Source organism: Bombina bombina, chromosome 6 (assembly GCF_027579735.1).
Source record: "Bombina bombina isolate aBomBom1 chromosome 6, aBomBom1.pri, whole genome shotgun sequence".
Classification (NCBI taxonomy): Eukaryota; Metazoa; Chordata; class Amphibia; order Anura; family Bombinatoridae; genus Bombina; species Bombina bombina.
In genome coordinates this window covers 282,629,671-282,652,512 of record NC_069504.1, presented here as the reverse complement: position 1 = coordinate 282,652,512, position 22,842 = coordinate 282,629,671, and the positions used below count along the sequence as shown (strand labels likewise).

General features: G+C 41.3%; 1 protein-coding gene across 5 annotated transcripts in view; it reads left to right on the top strand.

The window, feature by feature from the left end:
- Window positions 1-22,842, top strand: part of VEZT (vezatin, adherens junctions transmembrane protein) — a 227,366-nt gene that overhangs the window by 175,379 nt on the left and 29,145 nt on the right. For all 5 annotated transcript variants that reach the window (XM_053716889.1, XM_053716887.1, XM_053716888.1 and 2 more), the window contains exons 7-9: window positions 882-1,029; window positions 2,277-2,608; window positions 15,724-15,917. In XM_053716889.1, coding sequence (XP_053572864.1) covers window positions 882-1,029; window positions 2,277-2,608; window positions 15,724-15,917 — 674 coding nt within the window. The remainder of the gene's footprint in view (window positions 1-881; window positions 1,030-2,276; window positions 2,609-15,723; window positions 15,918-22,842) is intronic.

Genomic DNA, 22,842 nt, shown 5'->3' with positions numbered 1-22,842 from the left:
TTGGCTTCTCTAAATAAGGTAAATGGTGGATTATTTGCAGCAAACAAGGACTTATTGCATTCCATTAACACTGTTAATTTATTGCAAGGCTGCAAAAAAATCTTGTAATTATAAGGTTTACTGTTCCTTTAAAAAGAAACATTATTTTCTTTCATAATTCAGACAGTGCATATCATTTAAAAAAAGTTTGCAATTTACTTCTATTATGAAATTTGTTTTATTCTTATGGTATGCTTTGTTGAAGAGTACATTTAGGAGGTAGGTAGCATTCTTATGTCTGGAGTACTATATCGCAACAAACACTGCTGCCATATAGTGCTCTTGCGAATGTAAAACATTGTTTGAAAGTATTCTTTCAAAACTGTAGTCATATAGTGTTCCAGTCATGTGCAAACCCGTGAGCCTACTTACCTGCTTTTTAACAAGGGATACCAAGAAAACAGAGTCAATATGCTAACAGAAGTAAACTGTAATTTCTTTTAATTGTATGCATTTTATTTGGTTAAAATCTAATTTTATTTTGAAGCATTATCTTTAGAATAAGTGTGCCAATAATGTATTGCATTCACAGCATATCCCAGCATGTAAACGTATAAACCATCATTATGACTTCTCTAATCTAAATGGTATTTTTTCTAGTTAAAATGCTTTGATAAGTTAGTGTTTTATATTCTGCTTTTACAAAAGATCATTAGAAAAGTACCTTATAAAGTAAACTGGTGGCAGAGATCAACAAGACAATCCCTACTGTGTTATTTTGCAGTGGTTTTGTTTTTCATGTAAATATGTTATCATTTCTAGAACAAAACACAGTAATCTAGCTGCCATCTTATTTTTCTTTCATGGTAGATTAACTCTGTTTTCCTTAACGCTATTTAAACTTATCCTTTAAACTCTGAAATTGACAACGTGACCAATTATATCTGCGTTGTTCCTTTGAAAGACTTGGGCCTTGGATTAAGTGAGGAGCAGGTGTCTGAGGAGGAAGCCCATAATGTAACAGATGGCTTCAGCCTCCCTGCTTTGAAGGTAAGCTGTCCCTTGTCTACACCTGTACGTAGCATCAACACCATTTGTTTTCTATCTTTTCTCTGATTATATAATAAGACACAAAAGTAGGAGATTTTAAGCTCTCTATGTTGCATATTCCAGTCATAACTTCTCTTTATTTAAAAGGGTCATTAAACTGCGATAACAAGGAAGAAAATATAACTAACTCCCAATAGAAATATATATGTATGCGCAACTTCAGTAGCTTGGTTACTACTTAAGCTTTTATTTTTCCTCCTGTGCCTGCAATTCGCTTATTTTAACCCCTTACAGGTGCTGGTTGTTACAACCGTCAGAAATATTATATAGCAGTCCAGCAGATGCAAATATTTAATGCTCCTGCTCAACCAAAAAATGCAATGCAGCTGCCAAAGAGCCAGTGATGTAACTGATGAGTGAATGTGCACCATTTCTGTCACACGGTGTGAGAATACCTAAGGTCTAAGATGGGAGTGCTCCATATATAAAAGTGTGGCGCTTTATCAGCTGGCACCGGTGACTAGCACTTTAATGTCCCTTTAAGATAGATTAGAAACCTGTGATGAAGTGCACATATTAGCGCACAAAAAGTGTTTGGTGAATGGGTACACTGACGTAGTCCCATATATTTAAATAGTGCTAAATACAGTTTGCCCTTTTTGTTCACTTATTGTAAAATTGTTGGAGCACAATCTGTAGCAAGTTGCAAAGAATGCTATTCTGAGGCTCACTAAGCATATTGCCCAGTGAAATGTTATATTTTATATTAAAGGGACATGCAAGTCTAAATTAAACTTTCATGGTTTAAAGAGAACATGCAATTTTAAGAGCCTTTTCAATTTACTTTTATTATCAATTTAACTTTGTTTTCTTGTATCTTTTTGTTGAAAAGCATTACAGGGAGCTAACTTGTGAGTGATGGCAACACACATATGCTTCTTGTCATTGGCCAGTAGTGCATTGCAGCTCTGAAGCTGACTTTGCTAGGGTTATAGTTATATGCAAGGAATACTGCAATATTAAAATGCTCTAACACACCTTTTTCACTTTTATGTTCATTTACATTGAAGAACCTATGTGCCTATAGTGTGCTCTGGGTACATATGCATCTGTTAACTATTGTGACTCAGTGATAAATTCATTCTCTCCTTTTCTAAAAAACTGATACATATATGTTGATTTGGGTAAACAAGTTACACAAACCAATTGCAGCTGGATTAATGATGTCTCATGTTTGTTCTGGACAGGTTATGTTTCAGCTCTGGATAGGACAGAGTTCTGAGTTCTTTCGCCGATTAGCTTTGCTGCTTTCTACTGAGAACGAATCTCAATCTCCTGTGATTACCACAGAACTCCTTCCTCATTACATTTGGTCTGATGTGGCTCAAGATCTACCTCACACTCAAGCTGACTGTTTGACTGAGCTTAAGCGGAGCTATGAGTTTTACCGCTACTTTGAAACAAAACACCAGACCGGCACAGACCGTGCAACCAAGAGAAAGAGAGAGACTGGGGAGCTGACCAACCTCCATGGAGCTGTTCGCAGTCTGCAGCTACATCTGAAGGCCCTGCTTAATGAGTAAGTTTGTAAACGCAAGTATGGCAACTGCTACACAGAGACGCTGGCATTCTGAGGTGATACATGCCACAAATTCTACATAGTAGCTAATATAAAGCCAATTATCTAAGTCTGTGTTCAGTTTGCTCTGAAACAATACAAACCACCTAAAATAATTTACTCTCATCTGCAAGATCACAACTAATAACACTGTTCTATAGTTAGATTTTAAAGTATTGTGTTTAAATTTAGAATTCATTATTAAATTAAAAGTACAGTTAATTTTTGAAGGCACATTGTTTATACTAAAACGCATTATTAAAATAGAACTTTTTCATTTTTATGTTACAAATATCCTTGTCTAAATACATACAGAGAGAAGTGCACTCACAGGAACGAACAACTGGCTCAATACCATTGTTAGCCTGTTCTATGGCGATTTACCACCTGGGTGCAGCTTTTTAGCCCAGTGATGCTTTTCACAGAGTAGAACTTTCCTGTAGTATATCAGTCTGATCCCGCCTATTACGGTCAGTCCAATCGTTTCGGACTTCATTGGGCCTCGTCGGTGAGGTGTAGCCATATTCCTCTAAGCACACTGAGCAAGGAGTCCACGTCTGGTTGCCCCTCTTTACTATAGGGAGACTAAATACATACAGAGAGAAGTGCACTCACAGGAACGAACTGGCTCAATACCATTGTTAGCCTGTTTTTCAGATAGTTTTTGTTATATAAATCTCAGGCACCTTTGCACCTTGTGTTATTTCCTTTTTCTACTTTCCTTTGGTCAAATGACTGGGTTTGTGGGAAGGGAAGTGATACTTAACAGCTCTGCGGTGGTGCTCTTTGCCTCCTCCTGCTGGCCAAGAGTGGTATTCGCAACAGTAATTGATGATCCCGGGGACTCACCATGTCAAGAAAGAAATTTTTTTATCAGGTAAGCATAAATTTTGTTTTTGCCATAGGGAGACTAAATACACACAGGAAAGAACAACCAGCTCAGTACCATTGTTAGCCTGTTCTATGGCGATTTACCACCTGGGTGCAGCTTTTTAGCCCAGTAATGCTTTCCACAGAGTAGAACGTTTCTGTAGTATATCAGTCTGATCCCGCCTATTATGGTCAGTCCAGCACCAAAATACAGGCAATTCCTCTCTGAACAAGGAACACAGCAACCCCAGACGATCGTTTCGGCCTTCATTGGGCCTCGTTAGTCCTTGCTCAGTGTGCTTAGAGGAATACTGCTACAACTCACTGACGAGGCCCAATGAAGGCCGAAACGATCGTCTGGGCTTGCTGTGTTCCTTGTTCAGAGAGGAATTGCCTGGTATTTCGGCACTGGACTGACCGTAATAGGCGGGATCAGACTGATATACTACAGGAAAGTTCTTCTCTGTGAAAAACATTACTGGGCTAAAAGAAGTTGCACCCAGGTGGTAAATCACCATAGAAAGGCTAACAATGGTATTGAGCTGGTTGTTCTTTCCTGTATGTATTTAGTCTCCCTATGGCAAAAACAAAATTTATGCTTACCTGATAAATTTCTTTCTTTCTTGACATGGTGAGTCCACGGGATCATCAATTACTGTTGCGAATACCACTCCTGGCCAGCAGGAGGAGGCAAAGAGCACCACCGCAGAGCTGTTAAGTATCACTTCCCTTCCCACAAACCCAGTCATTCGAACAAAGGAAAGTAGAAAAAGAAAATAACACAAGGTGCAAAGGTGCCTGAGATTTATATAACAAAAACTAGCTGAAAAACAGGGAGGGCCGTGTACTGACCGTGTCAAGACAGAAATACATTTATCCGGTAAGTATACATTTTTTTTTCTTTCTAATGACATGGTGAGTCCACGGGATCATCAATTACTGTTGGGAATACCACTCCTGGCCAGCAGGAGGAGGCAAAGAGCACCACCGCAGAGCTGTTAAGTATCACTTCCCTTCCCACAAACCCTAGTCATTCGACCAAAGGAAAGCAGAAAAAGGAAATAACACAAGGTGCCTGAGGTTTATATAACAAAAACTGTCTGAAAAACAGGGAGGGCCATGGACTCACTGTGTCAAGAAAGAAATACATTTATCAGGTAAGCATAAATTTTGTTTTCTTTCTAATGACATGGTGAGTCCACGGGATCATCAATTACTGTTGAGAATCAATACCCAAGCTTGAGGACACAGATGATAAGGGAGGGCAAGACAGGTAACCTAATCAGAAGGCACCATTGCTTGAAGAACCTTTCTCTCAAAGGAATCCTCCGCCGAGGCAAAAGTGTCAAATCTATAGAATTTAGAAAAAGTGTGCAAAGAAGACCAAGTCGCCGCCTTACAGATCTGATCAACAGAGGCCTCATTCTTGAAGGCCCAAGAGGAAGACACCGCCCTGGTGGAATGAGCTGTAATTCTCTCAGGAGGCTGCTGTCCAGCCGTCACATACGCAAAACAAATAATACTTCTCAACCAGAGAGACAGAGTAGTGGCAGTAGCTTTCTGACCCTTGCAGTTACCAGAAAAGCAAACAAACAAAGCAGAAGACTGACGGAAGTCTTAAGTCACCTGCAAATAGAATTTAAGAGCATGCACAACGTCTAGGTTGTGTAATAAACGTTTCTTATGAGATGGAGGATTTTGGACAGAGAGAAGGAACAACAATTTCCCGATTAATATTTTTGTCCAAAACAGCCTTAGGAAGAAAACCAAACTTGAAGAACTGCCTTATCTGAATGAAAAATCATATAAGGAGACTCACATTGTAAGGCTGAAAGTTCAGAAACTCTCAGAGCAGAAGAAATAGCAGTAAGAAACAAAACCTTCCAAGATAATTACTTAATATCTATGGAATGCATAGGCTCAAACAGAGCCTGTTGTAAAACTTTAAGAGCAAGGTTAAGACTCCAAGGTGGAGCAACTGATTTAAACATAGGCCTGATTCTGACCAGGGCCTGACAAAAGCATTGGACATCCGGCACATCCGCCAGACGCTTATGCAGCAGAATGGATAGAGCAGAAATCTGACCCTTGAGGGTGCTGACAGCTAATCCCTTCTCCAGACCTTCCTGGAGAAAAGACAAGATCCTTGGGATTCTGACCTTAGCCCAAGAATATCCTTTAGACTCACACCAATTAAGATATTTATGCCATATCTTAAGATAAATCTTTCCCGTAACAGACTTACAAGCCTGCACCATGGTCAAGATGACCGATTCGGAAAAACCCTGCTTAGCTAAAATTAAGCGTTCAATCTCCAAGCAGTCAGCTTCAGAGAAGTGAGATTTTGATGAAGGAAGGGACCCTGAAGTAGAAGGTCCTTCCTCAACAGTAGTCTCCACGGAGGCAGAGACGACATCTCCACTAGATCTGCATACCAGATCCTGTGAGGCTACGCAGGAGCTATTAGAATCACTGACGCTCTCTCCTGCTTTATCCGGGCGATGACACATGGAAGGATAGCAAATGGAGGGAAGAGATATGCCAACCTGAAGTTCCAAGGAACTGCCAGAGCATCTATCAGAAAGGCTTGAGGATCTCTCAACCTCGAACCATACTTTAGAAGCTCGGCGTTCTGACGAGACGCCATCAGGTCCAACTCTGGTAACCCCCATTTGGTTGTTAACCTGGTGAACACCTCCGGATGGAGTTCCCACTCCCCGGGATGGAAAGTCTGTCTGCTCAGAAAATCCACTTCCCAATTGTCCACTCCTGGAATGTGGATGGCAGATAGACGGCAATTGTGATCCTCCGCCCACTGGATGATCCATGCCACCTCCTTCATGGCTAAGGAACTCAGAGTTCCCCATTGGTGGTTGATGTAGGCCACTGAGGTTATGTTGTCTGAAATCTGATGAACCTTGCTAGGGCCAGTTGAGTTGAGAAAGGAAGAAGTCGAACAACATCCAGTTATATTAAAACATAACATTTATTGATCCAAGGTCATGGTTAAAAAGTCTCATCTCACCACCTCATAAAACAACAGGAAACGGATCAAAAACAGCTGTGTAATAGCGCATACGCGTTTTGGCTGAAGAGCCATAATCATAGTTGAGGCCAAGCCATCAATGCATTGAAAATCGCTCTCAACTCCAGAATGTTTATGGGGAGAGCAGATTCCTCCTGAGACCACAGTCCTTGTGCCTTCAGCGAGTTCCAGACTGCTCCCCAACCCAACAGGCTGACATCCGTGGTCACAATTACCCAAGAGGGTCTTTGAAAACACGTCCCCTGGGACAGATGTACCTGAGACAGCCACTGCGGTAGGAAGTCCTTTGCTGATTGGTTCAGAACTATTCTTTGAGACAGATCTGTATATTCCCCGTTCCACTGAGCGAGAATGTATAGCTGCAGAGGTCTCAAATGAAACCGAACAAACGGAACTATGTCCATAGAAGCCAACATAAACCCACCCTATTACCTCCATGCACTGGGCTACTGATGGTCGAGTCGCTTACTGTAGGGACAGGGACAGGTAAGTGGACTAAATCTTGTTTCTTCTGACCTCCATCAGAAAAATTTTCATAAGCTAGAGAATATATAATGGTTCCTAAGAAGGTCACTCTTGTAGTTGGAACCAAGGAGCTTTTTCCCAGATTGATCTTCCAACCGTGGGAACAAAGTAAAAACAGTAGAGTCTTTGTATGGGAATTTGTTAACTCAAAGGATGGCACCTGAACCAGAATGTCGTCTAGATAAGGAGCCACAGCAATTCCCCGAGATCGAATCACTGCCAATAGAGCTCCCAACACCTTTGAAAAAATCCTGGGGCCAAATGGAAAAAAATCCAAGGCCAAATGGAAGTGCTGCAAATTGAAAGTGTTTAGCTAGGCAAACCTCAGATATTTGTGATACCTGTGAATGGGAACGTGTAGGTCTATGGTTGTCATAAATCGACCCTCTTGAATCAGAGGCAGAATGGAACGAATAGTCTTGTTAAGTAACTTTAGATCTAGAATCGGCCTGAAAGTTCCCTCCTTTTTGGGAACCACAAACAGGTGTGAGTAAAACCCGAGGCCCTAGTCCTGCAATGGGACAGGCACCATCAATCCCATGAGGGAAAGATTGTGCACACAGTTCAAGAATGCCTCTCTTTTTGTCTGGTCTACAGATAATCTTGAGAGGTGGAATCTTCCTCTGGGAGGAAAGGTCTTGAACTCTAATTTGTATCCTTGAGAGACGATGCCCACTGCCCAAGGGTCTGGGACATCCCGCTCCCAGGCTTGTTCATATCTTGGGGAAGAAAAGAGCCTTTACTGCCTGTGACAGCGGAAATAATTTCTGCTAATGCCGGCCCAAACAAGGTCTTTCCCTTGTAGGGTATAGCCAAAAGTTTAGACTGGGAAGAAACATCAGCAGACCAGGATTTAAGCCATAAGGCCCGATGGGCCAATAAAGCAAAAACAGAGATTTTGGCTTCCAACATGATGACCTGTAAGGAAGCATCGGTAATAAAAGAATTAGCTAACTTTAGAGCCTTTATTTTTTCCTGAATCTCCTCCAAGGGAGTTTCCGTTTGTAATGAAGCAGACAAGGCCTCAAACCAGTAAGCTGCCGCACTGGTTACAGTAGCAATGCATACCGCTGGTTGCCATTGTAACCCTCGATGAGTACACATCTTCTTTAGATATGCCTCCAGCTTTTTAGACATGGAATGTTTGAAAGAGCAACTTTCCTCAATAGGAATAGTAGTTCTCTTCTCCAAGGTAGGAATCGCCCCTTCCACTTTGGGGACCGACTGCCAGGATTCCTTTAATAGAATCTGCGACCGGGAACGTTTTCCTAAAAACAGGAGAAGGGGAAAAAGGTATCCATGGTCTCTCCTATTCCCGGGTAAAAATTCCGGTGGCCTGGTCAGGGACTGGGAACACCTCCTCAGGAGCTGAGACATCAAAATATCTATTTAATTTACTAGACCTTTTAGGATTGACTACGATAAGTGCCTCAGAGTCATCCAAGGTAGCTAAAACCTCCTTTAAAAAGACACAGAGGTGTTCAAGCTTGAATCTGAATGAAACCACGTCAGCATCAAAAGCAGGATTTACACTATCCACATCTGAGAGTTCTCCCTCAGAGGCTACTAAAGTATCCTCCTCTTCCGTATGAGAAGGAGCAACCTGAATAGCCTGAGATGGATCAGATACCTTGCTGTCTGACTCAACAATCTTCCTCTTACGTTTTCCTTGCAGCATAGGGATGGCTGCTAAATCCTCAGATACAACTGAGGAGACCTGGGCCGCAATATCTTTCAACACCATTCTTTCGGGCGAAAGAGAGGAAGCACAGGGCACTAAGTGAGACGCTGGAACAAATTGGGACATTTGTGGAGACGACTGTGGCATAGGTTGAACAGCATCCACTTAAGAGAATGGTTCTTTCTATACAAGAACACAAAAAGTAAATGGTGGTTCCACTTGGGCATCTTGGCAAATTTTACATGTATCAACAGAAATAGGAACTGACTCCATATTGCACAGAAACCAAAACAAGCAAAAAAATTATTTTTTTATTTTATTGATAAAAAAAACAAAACCAGCTGTCTCTTTAAAACTCTGCCTCTCTGCAATTTAGATCAATTAAGGGAGAAAAATTCAGACCCAAAAACCTTAACTTAAGCCTTAGGAAAAATTCACTTCTTTCAATAAATATTCATTTTCTCAAATGGCAATGTGCTGTGGCGCCTACCTGACCTCTGATAACTGACTTGCTGGAAGGCAAGCCCCTGAGAAGCAGGAGCAGGATCCTTGAACAACACAGTCACAATATCGACTGAGAGGATGAAAACGCTCCAAGAGACAGCACGCAATGCATCAGGGAAAGAGGAGCCCACTCCTATGACGTGACCGTAGTGACTACGGGCGTCTAAGAAAAAATTGAATAAACCGTTAATAAAAGCCCACAAAAAAACTTAAGGAGCCAAAAAAATTAATATAGCCCCCTCAATTGAGCCACCAATAAAACAGTTAATAAACCAAGTCTCACAGCACCCTATTAGCCTGTTTATAAATCTTCCTGCCTCAGGAAGATAGTATGTCCCAGTTTAAGGTGCTTTATTAATCTTGCTTGGGTGCCAGGTTTTTAAACAAAGAATAAATGGCACTTACCTGCACCTTCTGTCCAACAGGAAGACAGCATCAGGAATGGGAGGAAGCCGCTTCTCACAGGGTCCTTTAAATGACATGATGACAGAGTAAGCTTACTCAGGCATCCAGCATAAAGGGCAGCAAAATGTTAGGCCCCCTCACAAGTTCCTAACTGCTTTAAAGCCACCACAGCCCTCCTGAAGAGGCTAACGTGGAGTACAGCTATACCCAATTTGTGATGGAAGATCAGAGCAATCCAGCCCTGGCTTCAAAATAAAAAAATCTTGATAGAAGAATCTTAATCAGGACACCTAATTACTTCACCTCCTCCTTGCACTAGAGGCAAAGAGAATGACTGGGGTTTGTGGGAAGGGAAGTGATACTTAACAGCTCTGCTGTGGTGCTCTTTGCCTCCTCCTGCTGGCCAGGAGGGGTATTCCCAACAGTAATTGATGATCCTGTGGACTCACACAGAAAAGTGGCAACCAGACGTGGACTCCTTGCTCAGTGTGCTTATAGGAATACTGCTACACCTCACTGACGAGGCCCAATGAAGGCCGAAACGATCATATGGGGTTGCTGTGTTCCTTGAGAGGAATTGCCTGGTATTTCGGCGCTGGACTGACCGTAATAGGCGGGATCTGACTGATATACTACAGGAAAGTTCTTCTCGGTGAAAAGCATTTCTGGGCTAAAAGAAGTTGCATCCAGGTGGTTAATCACCATAGAACAGGCTAACAATGTTATTGAGCTGGTTCTTCGTTCCTGTGAGTGTGCTTCTCTCTGTGTGTATTAAATATCTTTTCTGACTGTTTTTTAAAATCCAGCAAAGTGGTCAAACACACAGTTCAAATTGCACAATAAAGTGCAATGTGTTGCTTCTCCTGAAGACACAGTTGCTGAGCCAGTCGTAAGGAGCAAAAAAATGAATCCACCGATCATTGTCTGTCTCCATGTCAAGAACAGCAGGGAGCACAAAGGTTGCATGACTATAGCTATGTGTGTTTGGGGGTAAAACACACAGTGAAAAATGGGATTAATTTAAAATAACTGCCCCTTTAAATTAAAACTAATTTTACATTTAATCTCATAATTTAATTTAACATATAAGGGAGATGGCAATCGCATTAGGAACTATACAGAAATAATGACATATTGCAAAATTATAGGTATTATAGGTATTTTGCATTTAATGGCTTACACAAGCCTTTTGTTTGAAAGAAAATATTTCCTTTAAATAAATTCAAGATATTTGCTCAGCAAGTGGTTTATGCATCTTTTCTACATAAAGCTAATTATTTACTTCATAAAACAAAGCAAATCTGTGATATGCAGCACAAGTGTATGAACATAGAACATACTGCTTTTAGTTGCTCTCCTTTTTATTATTATTATTATCAGGTATTTGTAGAGTTAGAAAAAGTTTGTGTAGGTTGTATGCATCCCTTAATAGTAGAGTCTTTAGGGAGCGTTTGAAGCTTTCAAAACTAGGGAAGAGTCTTCTGGAGTGAAGCAGAGAGCTTCACAAGATGGGAGCCAGTCTGGAGAAGTCTTGTAAATAGGAGTGTGAGGAGGTAACAAGAGAGGAGGAGATGGTGAGCAGAGTGAAGGGGTCGGGAGGGAGAATATCTGAATACAAGGTCTGAGATGTAGGGGGGAGCAGTGCAGTTGAGGGCTTTGTATATCAGAGTGAGAATTTTGTGTTTTAAGCCTGTAGACAAGAAGAAGCCAATGAAGGGATTGGCAGAGAGGTGCAGCAGATGAAGAGCGACATGTAAGGAAGATGAGCCTGGCATAGGCATTCATTATGGATTGTTAAGGAGCTAGACGGCAGCTAGGGAGACTAGAGAGGATGGAGTTGCTGTAGTTGAGATGGGAAAGGATGAGAGAGTGGATTAAAATCTTAGTTGTGTCTTGTGCTAGGAAATGTCTAATTTTAGAGATGTTTTTAAGAAGGAAGTGGCAGGCGTTAGCCAGGGACTGAATGTGAGTAATGAAAGAAAGATCTGAATCAAGTGTGACCCCAAGATATCGGGCATGTTGGGTAAAGGTAATGATGGATTTATCAACAGTTATAGAGAAGTTGGGGTGGAGATTTTTGAAGAATGGGGGAAAATAAGGAGCTCCATTTTGGAGAGATTTAGCTTAAGGTAGGGAGAGTACATCCAAGATGAGATATGAGAAAGACATAGTGACACGGGTTTGCAAGGAAGAAGATAGGTCTGGTGCAGAGAGGTAGATTTGGGTGTCAGCGGCGTACAAATGGTATTAAAACCCATGGGACTTTATTAAGGAACCTAAAGATGATGTGTAGATTGAGAAGAGAAGGGGACCAAGGACAGAGCCTTGAGGTACCCCAACAGAAAGTGGTAATGGGGCAGAGGATGCCCCAGAGAAGGCTACGCTAAAGGTACGTAAGACAGATAGGAAGAGAACCACAAGAGAGCTGTATTGCAAATGCAGGTATGGAGGATTTGGAGCAAAAAGAGGGTAGTTGACAGTATCAAAGGCTGCAGACAGATCAAGGAGGATAAGCAGAGGGAAGTGGCCTTTGGATTTTACTGTAAGTAGGTCATTGGTAACCTTAACAATTGCAGTCTCTGTGGAGTGCAGTGGGTCAAGGAGGGAGTTTAGTGTAAGGAAATGGGATAGACGTACATATACTAACTTTTCAAGAAGCTTTGAAGCAAGAGGGAGTAGGGGAAAAGGGAGGTAGTTGGATGGGAAGGTTGGATTGAGACAAGGTTTTTTGAGGATAGGTGTGACCAGTGCATGTTTAAGAGTTAAGGGAAATATACCAGTGCTGAGGGAGAAGTTGAGGATATGTGTGAGTATAGGGGTAAGGGTAGAAGAGAGCGGAGGGAGTAGCTGTGAGGGGATGGGGTTGAGGCGACAGGTAATGAGGTGAGAGCATAGTATAAAGGCAGAATCTTAATCCTCTGTAACAGGGGCAAAAGAGCTAAATTTATTGCTATGTGGATGATTGTGAGGTTTTGAGGGGTTGTGAGACCGGTAGCATGTTGAGAGGTGAATTAATTTCTAATGGAGTCGATTTTGTTATTGAAGTAGCTGGCAAAATCTTGAGCTGAGAGAGAAGTTGTAGTAGGAGGTGGGGGTGGGCGGAGAAGAGTATTGAACGTGTAGAACAGACGTTTTGGGTTTGTAGAAAGAGTAGAGATAAAAGTGGAGAATTAATGTTGCTTATGTAGATTAAGGGCAGAATAGTAAGAGTTCAAGATCAACTTTTAGTGAAGAAAGACTGCTGAACTCCAAGATTTTCTCCAGTGTCGCTCAGCAGTACGGGAACATCTGCGTAGGTACTGTGTCAGAGTAGAATGCCAGGGCTGAGGATGAGTGTATGATTTCCGAGCTATGATAGGTGGGGTCAGATGGTCAAGGACCGATGTAAGGATGGAGTTATAGTGGCAGATAGATTCATCAGGGGAGGAAAAGGAGTGGGTGAAAGAGAGGAGAGGTTTGAGAGAGCTAGCGAGCTGTTGCTGATCTAATGACTTGATGCTTCTGTGAAGTTTGATGTGAGTGGTAGAAGGAAGGGAGAGTTGTAGGGAGGGATGTTATCTTACAAATGAGGAGATGATGGTCAGAAAGAGGAAAAGGGGAGCTTGTGAAGTTTGAGATAGTGCATTGATAGCTGAAAATCATATCAAGGGAGTGACCATATTTGTGAGTGGGAGAGTCCGTCCATTGAAGCTGAAAGAGGAAGTGAGTGGCAGAAGTTGTTTTGTAGAGGAGGCAATGGGATTGTCAACAGTGAGGTTGAAGTCGCCAAGAATGAGAGCAGGGGTGTCTGAGGAAAGGAAATGTGGTAGCCAGGCAGCAAAGGGATCAAGAAATAAAGTTGATGATCCAGGGGCGGTATATGACTGCAACATGTATAGAGAGGGGAGAGAATAAGCAAATCATGTGTGTTTCGAATGAAGAAAATGTGAGGGAAGAGAGAGGCTGTATTTGTTGAAAGGTGCCATGAGAGTAAAGTACAATACCAACAACACCTCCTTGTCTATTATCATACCTAGGAGTGTGGCTGAAGTGAAGACCCCAATGTGACAGTGCAGCAGAGGAAGCAGTGTCTGTTGGAGTGAGCCAGGTTTCTGTGAGAGCCAGAAGATTGAGAAAGTGGGAGATAAAGAGGTCATGGATAAAAGTGAGCTTGTTGCAAACAGAGCGAGAGTTCCAGAGTGCACAAGTGAAGGGGGTGGTGGCTTTAGATGCAAGAGGAATGAGATTAAGGTTACCAGGGTTTTGTTTTTGAAGTCTATGGAAAGGCACACATGGGAGTGCAAGGCTAGGAAGTTGTGGGGTACCAGGATTATGGGAGATGCAGAAGCTAGTATGAGCAAGAGGAAGAGTGACATGAGATAAGATGCAGATTTGCAGTAATGAGACTGTGTAATGTACTTTGTAGTGTTATAGATGTTTCAGTGTCTATTTATTTATTTTACACCAATACAGTTGTAAGAAAGTTTCTTCAGTTATTATTTATTTGAACTGATAAGGACTTGTATACTTCTTTGCACACAACATCCTGTAAACACGTTTGAAGCAACTGTATGTTGTACAAAATATATCACCACAAAACACTATATTGGTCATGACATCAAAAAATGGAACTAGCTTTTGTTTGCTACTATGAAAAGCTTGTAATACTTCAGATGACTCATTGTGGTTTTAAGAAGAATAAGTAATTATTTATAGCTTATGGTTTGTGTATCAACCATTTTCTTATATTCTTGTTAGAGCGTGTATAGTGTACAATTATGCAGTTACCTTCTTATCACCGAGAGTTAGGCAGAAACATACCAAAACTGTTTAAAACTGTTCTTTTAACCATATATATCAAAGAAAATGTTTTGGTTTTTTTTAAAAAAAGGTTTTAAATGTCAGGTCATATGAAAGGGGTTTCCTTCTGTCATATCTCACTTCATTTTGAACCTGGATAAAAATTCTGTTTCTCCAGTAGGTCTAAGTTGATTTCTTTTTTCAGTAGAGGAATTTTTCCAATTCCAGACTTGCCACTCTTCCTCTGAGGGACACAAAAGTCAAATTTGAAAAGTGCAATATAAATTTGAATAGAAGCATTGTTGGACTATACATACATTTGCAAAAAATGCAGCTGATAAGAATAGTCACAACATTTGTGTTAACTCTTACTGTGTATATAACCTGCTTAGTATGTGGCAGCAGGTCACGTTTGCAATCCCTTTCTTACACATTCTCCAAGCACCTGCAGTATTCATAGCATGATGTTACAGCTGCTTGTGCATGTACAACACAGCGATATGTGTGTACATACAACCTCACTGGTGGCTGTCCTAAAATATGTGATCATTTTTGCTAGAACTATTTTTGAAAATGTGTGTTTAATACAAAATTCATATTTTCTTTGATGTCCCTTTAAGCATCTTATGGGCAGAATAGCTAAAGCAGTTTTTAATAGATATCTTAATAAAGGCATAGTCAATTTTCAACTAGTGACACAAAATTGACTAAGCCCTTTAGATCAAATTGTGGCACATAAATGCAACCAGTAGTTCACTGACTACATCAACAGGAAGTAATACTGTATATTAATTTTCCAGAATCATTCAGGTAGTGAAAGACTCCAAACTATGAAGTTCAAGTATTATATCCCTTTAAGATTCCTTACTAATAGGCCAGTAATGTCTGTTTGTTGTGGTAGATCTTTATCAAACTTTCTATACATTTAAAATCTGTAAAACTAAATATATACAATAGAATAAACAGTGAAAGTATATATTGTATTTCATACTGTTTGCTTTATGTTTAATATATTGTAATAGTCTATGTATATAAAAGTATTTGCACCCACATTCTTAAAAATAAAAATAAATCATATTGGCTTTCCAGATGTAGTGTGTTGCTCTCCCTGAGGAGTTAAGCTCATAGTTAAATGCAAGCAATAGTGCAACAATAAAATTCTTTAATGCATTAGAGCCTTTTGGTTTTTGTACCTTTATATCCCTTTAAAGTTGTTGGCACACGTACCAGCTGTTTATTTATTGTTTTTATTCATTCCTGTTCTAGGGTGATTATTCTTGAGGACGAGTTGGAAAAACTTACCTGCTCTAAGGAGATTCAAACAATGCCAGTGGAAGCTTCCCTCATACTTGAAGAAAAACTAAAGATGATACAGCCCCATGTGCAGGCCAGCAACACCTGCTGGGAAGAGGCATTGTGCCAAGTGGAAAGAATGATCAAACGGCCGCCAACAAAGAAAGGTATGAAATACCATCCCCATGGGAGCATACAGCTGTCTGTCGTTTCTATTACAGAATAACAAATACATTTAAAAAGGTGCATTTGACAAAGTTGACTTCATATATTAACTTTGGATAATTCTAAGACATTCTAATATAGATTGTTCATGATAAACTCATCGTCATCCCTCAGTTTGCTGTTCTAGGGTGCTCCTCCTACATCTATGTGAGTCGAACTCACATTCTAAACTTTTTTGACATCAAAGTAATAATGATCTTTAAATAGAAAACCTGTGAATATTTCTGGATACATTTAAACTTGAAACTAAGTGTTAGGTGAGCACCAAGAACTGTTATATACAGCCTTAAATTTAGTGGAATTGGGCAACCCAACTTTAAATTGTTAAATAGTTAAAAGCTTATAACTTTGGAATGGCTCAATAAAATTGATTGACATGTTACAGTTTACCTAGGTCTGGCAGTTGTTAAAAATTGAAGCAAAGTGTTTCTCTATTTATCAACATATTTAGATATGGAAATGTAACACTTTTTCATTAAGACTATATGAGAACCTTTTGACAAAGCTACTGCAAAAAGCACTGTAGCAATTTTCATGAAATTTGGCATGGATATTTGTTATATGATTTTATCCTTTATTCTTTTGAAAATAAGTATTTTAATTATGCGCTTGATCATATATATTACCTATGTATTAAATTAACACCAGAGTTTAAAGGGACAGTCCACTCCACAATTTTTTAAAAAAAAGATAGATAATGCCTTTACTACCCATTCCCCATATTTACACAATCAACATTGTTATATTAATATACTTTATAACATTTAAACCTCTAAATTTCTGCCTGTTTCTAAGCCCCTGCATGCCACCTTTATCTCAGTGCATTTTTATAGCTTTTCACAGCAAGACACTACAAGTTCATGTGTGCAATATAGATAACATTGTGCTCACTCCCGTGGAGTTATTCATGAGTCAGCACTAATTTGCTAGAATGTAAGTCTGTAAATAGCACTGAGATAAGGAGGCAGTCTGCAGAGGCTTAGATACACCGTAATCACAAAGGTAAAAAGTATATTAATATAACCGTGTTGTTTGTGCAAAACTGGGGGATAGGTAATAAAGGGAGTATCTATCTTTTAAAATAGTAAATATTTTGGATGTTCTCACTTAACTACCTTACCTGGGATCTACTCATTTAAAATTATAAGGTTCACTTTTCTTTCATATGATGGTGAGAGAACACAAGCCTTGACGTGTGGAATTTAATTCCCGCCACTAGGAGGATGCAAAGAAGCCCAAACAACAAGAGCTTTTAGTCCTTTCCACCTCCCTGTACTACTCAGTTTGTTCTTTGCCTCCCAAGTGTAAAGGTGAAGATAGAGGTATTCCAGTTTAAATCTATTAGGGGTGCTTAGACCTATGTGAGACCCATTACCCCTTTGATGTGTTACTTCAAGATATTGGGGTACAGGAGTAATAATGTATGAGCACAGTATTTACTTAAGGGATTTCAGCCATAACTACCCTCAGGTGTCGCGGGGACATTTCCTTTATCCTCCTCCTGTGGGTTCATCAGTACTTCTTTCCTATATCCTCTGCTGTTAACTTCACAGCACTCAGCACTGGATGGGCTCTCTACTGGATACAGCTGTTTCTCTTTGCTGGTAAGCTCAGTGGAGGGGTGCTTCTTTCAGGTAAGTGTTAAACAACACTCACATAACCCACAGGCTGAAAATTATGCCCTTTTCTCCTCCATGGAATATAAATCTAATCCTTTCTGTTCTGCAAGGTCCCCGTTTTGAACCCATGCATAGTATAGATATTAAGTTCCTTTCCTGGAAAGTTATTTTTCTTCTAGTAATATTATCTGCTGGTAGAGTTTCGGAGCTATCAGCCTCATGTGAATCCCTTTTTCTCATTTTCCACAAAGACAAAGCTGTGCTTCATGCCAAATAAGATTTCTTACCTACGGTTGTTTCTTCTGGGAATATTATTCAAGAGATTATTGTTTCTTCTTGTGCCCTAATCCTAATTCTAAGGAGAGACTTTTCCATAAGTTAGATGTGGTAAGGGCCTTAAAGGGCCATAATACCCAAATGTTTAAACACTTGAAAGTAATGCAGCATAGCTGTAAAAAGCTGACTAGAAAATATCACCTGAAAATCTCTATGTAAAAAAGAAAGATATTTTTCCTCAAAATGCCCTAAGTATTCACACTCCATTGTAAAGGACTTTAAGCAGCAAATCAGTATGCCTGTCCCGGGACAGGCAAGGAAGTGAGCTTCATGCACACTCATCTTATTTCTCTATTCAGTTTAAGGAAGTTTACCAAGAAATCTCATGAGTTAAGAGAAATATCATGAGATCAGAGTAAAAGAGTTCATTACCTCAGCATTTCCTTCTTTTTTTAAACAAAACCTGCAGCTGGGCAGTAACTGAAGTATAACTTTTTACAGAATACTTACTCTGGTGAGCTGAGAAAGTTGTGAGGTAAAATATCTTCCTTTCTCCAACATAGGTGTGTCCGGTCCACGGCGTCATCCTTACTTGTGGGATATTCTCTTCCCCAACAGGAAATGGCAAAGAGCCCAGCAAAGCTGGTCACATGATCCCTCCTAGGCTCCGCCTACCCCAGTCATTCTCTTTGCCGTTGTACAGGCAACATCTCCACGGAGATGGCTTAGAGTTTTTTAGTGTTTAACTGTAGTTTTTATTATTCAATCAAGAGTTTGTTATTTTAAAATAGTGCTGGTATGTACTATTTACTCTGAAACAGAAAAGAGATGAAGATTTCTGTTTGTAAGAGGAAAATGATTTTAGCAACCGTTACTAAAATCGATGGCTGTTCCACACAGGACTGTTGAGAGGAATTAACTTCAGTTGGGGGAACAGTGAGCAGACTTTTGCTGCTTGAGGTATGACACATTCTAACAAGACGATGTAGTGCTGGAAGCTGTCATTTTCCCTATGGGATCCGGTAAGCCATTTTTATTACAGAGTAAATAAGGGCTTCACAAGGGCTTGTTAAGACTGTAGACATTTTCTGGGCTAAATCGATTCATATATAACATATTTAGCCTTGAGGAATCATTTAATATGGGTATTTTTGTAAAATAATATCGGCAGGCACTGTTTTAGACACCTTATTCTCTAGGGGCTTTCCCTAATCATAGGCAGAGCCTCATTTTCGCGCCGGTATTGCGCACTTGTTTTTGAGAAGCATGACATGCAGTCGCATGTGTGAGGAGCTCTGATACATAAAAAAGACTTTCTGAAGGCGTCATTTGGTATCGTATTCCCCTTTGGGCTTGGTTGGGTCTCAGCAAAGCAGATACCAGGGACTGTAAAGGGGTTAAAGATAAAAACGGCTCCGGTTCCGTTATTTTAAGGGTTAAAGCTTCCAAATTTGGTGTGCAATACTTTTAAGGCTTTAAGACACTGTGGTGAAATTTTGGTGAATTTTGAACAATTCCTTCATACTTTTTCGCAATTGCAGTAATAAAGTGTGTTCAGTTTAAAATTTAAAGTGACAGTAACGGTTTTATTTTAAAACGTTTTTTGTACTTTGTTATGCAAGTTTATGCCTGTTTAACATGTCTGAACTACCAGATAGACTGTGTTCTGAATGTGGGGAAGCCAAGGTTCCTTCTCATTTAAATAGATGTGATTTATGTGACACTGAAAATGATGCCCAAGATGATTCCTCAAGTGAGGGGAGTAAGCATGGTACTGCATCATTCCCTCCTTCGTCTACACCAGTCTTGCCCACTCAGGAGGCCCCTAGTACATCTAGCGCGCCAATACTCCTTACTATGCAACAATTAACGGCTGTAATGGATAATTCTATCAAAAACATTTTAGCCAAAATGCCCACTTATCAGCGTAAGCGCGACTGCTCTGTTTTAGATACTGAAGAGCATGAGGACGCTGATGATAATGGTTCTGATATGCCCCTACACCAGTCTGAGGGGGCCAGGGAGGTTTTGTCTGAGGGAGAAATTTCAGATTCAGGGAAAATTTCTCAACAAGCTGAACCCGATGTGATTACATTTAAATTTAAGTTGGAACATCTCCGCGCTCTGCTTAAGGAGGTGTTATCCACTCTGGATGATTGTGAAAATTTGATCATCCCAGAGAAACTATGTAAAATGGACAAGTTCCTAGAGGTCCCGGGGCCCCCAGAAGCTTTTCCTATACCCAAGCGGGTGGCGGACATTGTAAATAAAGAATGGGAAAGGCCCGGTATACCTTTCGTCCCTCCCCCCATATTTAAAAAATTGTTTCCCATGGTCGACCCCAGAAAGGACTTATGGCAGACAGTCCCCAAGGTCGAGGGGGCGGTTTCTACTTTAAACAAACGCACCACTATACCCATAGAAGATAGTTGTGCTTTCAAAGATCCTATGGATAAAAAATTAGAAGGTTTGCTTAAAAAGATGTTTGTTCAGCAAGGTTACCTTCTACAACCAATTTCATGCATTGTCCCTGTCACTACAGCCGCGTGTTTCTGGTTCGATGAGCTAGAAAAGGCGATCGATAGTGATTCTCCTCCTTATGAGGAGATTATGGACAGAATCCGTGCTCTCAAATTGGCTAATTCTTTCACCCTAGACGCCACTTTGCAATTGGCTAGGTTAGCGGCGAAAAATTCTGGGTTTGCTATTGTGGCGCGCAGAGCGCTTTGGTTGAAATCTTGGTCAGCGGATGCGTCTTCCAAGAACAAATTGCTTAACATTCCTTTCAAGGGGAAAACGCTGTTTGGCCCTGACTTGAAAGAGATTATCTCTGATATCACTGGGGGTAAGGGCCACGCCCTTCCTCAGGATAGGTCTTTCAAGGCCAAAAATAAACCTAATTTTCGTCCCTTTCGTAGAAACGGACCAGCCCCAAGTGCTACGTCCTCTAAGCAAGAGGGTAATACTTCTCAAGCCAAGCCAGCCTGGAGACCAATGCAAGGCTGGAACAAGGGAAAGCAGGCCAAGAAGCCTGCCACTGCTACCAAGACAGCATGAAATGTTGGCCCCCGATCCGGGACCGGATCTGGTGGGGGGCAGACTCTCTCTCTTCGCTCAGGCTTGGGCAAGAGATGTTCTGGATCCTTGGGCACTAGAAATAGTCTCCCAAGGTTATCTTCTGGAATTCAAGGGGCCTCCCCCAAGGGGGAGGTTCCACAGGTCTCAATTGTCTTCAGACCACATAAAGAGACAGGCATTCTTACATTGTGTAGAAGACCTGTTAAAAATGGGAGTGATTCATCCTGTTCCATTAGGAGAACAAGGGATGGGGTTCTACTCCAATCTGTTCGTAGTTCCCAAAAAAGAGGGAACGTTCAGACCAATCTTGGATCTCAAGATCCTAAACAAGTTTCTCAAGGTTCCATCGTTCAAAATGGAAACTATTCGAACAATTCTTCCTTCCATCCAGGAAGGTCAATTCATGACCACGGTGGATTTAAAGGATGCGTATCTACATATTCCTATCCACAAGGAACATCATCGGTTCCTAAGGTTCGCATTCCTGGACAAGCATTACCAGTTCGTGGCACTTCCTTTCGGATTAGCCACTGCTCCAAGGATTTTCACAAAGGTACTAGGGTCCCTTCTAGCGGTACTAAGACCAAGGGGCATTGCAGTAGTACCTTACTTGGACGACATTCTGATTCAAGCGTCGTCCCTTCCTCAAGCAAAGGCTCACACGGACATAGTCCTGGCCTTTCTCAGATCTCACGGATGGAAAGTGAACGTAGAAAAGAGTTCTCTATCTCCGTCAACAAGGGTTCCCTTCTTGGGAACAATAATAGACTCCTTAGAAATGAGGATTTTTCTGACAGAGGCCAGAAAAACAAAACTTATAAACTCTTGTCAAACACTTCATTCCGTTCCTCTTCCTTCCATAGCGCAGTGCATGGAAGTAATAGGTTTGATGGTAGCGGCAATGGACATAGTTCCTTTTGCGCGCATTCATCTAAGACCATTACAACTGTGCATGCTCAGTCAGTGGAATGGGGACTATACAGACTTGTCTCCGACGATTCAAGTAAATCAGAGGACCAGAGACTCACTCCGTTGGTGGCTGTCCCTGGACAACCTGTCACAAGGGATGACCTTCCGCAGATCAGAGTGGGTCATTGTCACGACCGACGCCAGTCTGATGGGCTGGGGCGCGGTCTGGGGACCCCTGAAAGCTCAGGGTCTTTGGTCTCGGGAAGAATCTCTTCTACCGATAAATATTCTGGAACTGAGAGCGATATTCAATGCTCTCAAGGCTTGGCCTCAGCTAGCAAAGGCCAAGTTCATACGGTTTCAATCAGACAACATGACGACTGTTGCGTACATCAACCATCAGGGGGGAACAAGGAGTTCCCTGGCGATGGAAGAAGTGACCAAAATCATTCAATGGGCGGAGACTCACTCCTGCCACCTGTCTGCAATCCACATTCCAGGAGTGGAAAATTGGGAAGCGGATTTTCTGAGTCGTCAGACATTACATCCGGGGGAGTGGGAACTCCATCCGGAAATCTTTGCCCAAATTACTCAATTGTGGGGCATTCCAGACATGGATCTGATGGCCTCTCGTCAGAACTTCAAGGTTCCTTGCTACGGGTCCAGATCCAGGGATCCCAAGGCGACTCTAGTAGATGCACTAGTAGCACCTTGGGCCTTCAAACTAGCTTATGTATTCCCGCCGTTTCCTCTCATCCCCAGGCTGGTAGCCAGGATCAATCAGGAGAGGGCGTCGGTGATCTTGATAGCTCCTGCGTGGCCACGCAGGACTTGGTATGCAGATCTGGTGAATATGTCATCGGCTCCACCATGGAAGCTACCTTTGAGACGAGACCTTCTTATTCAAGGTCCGTTCGAACATCCGAATCTGGTCTCACTCCAGCTGACTGCTTGGAGATTGAACGCTTGATCTTATCAAAACGAG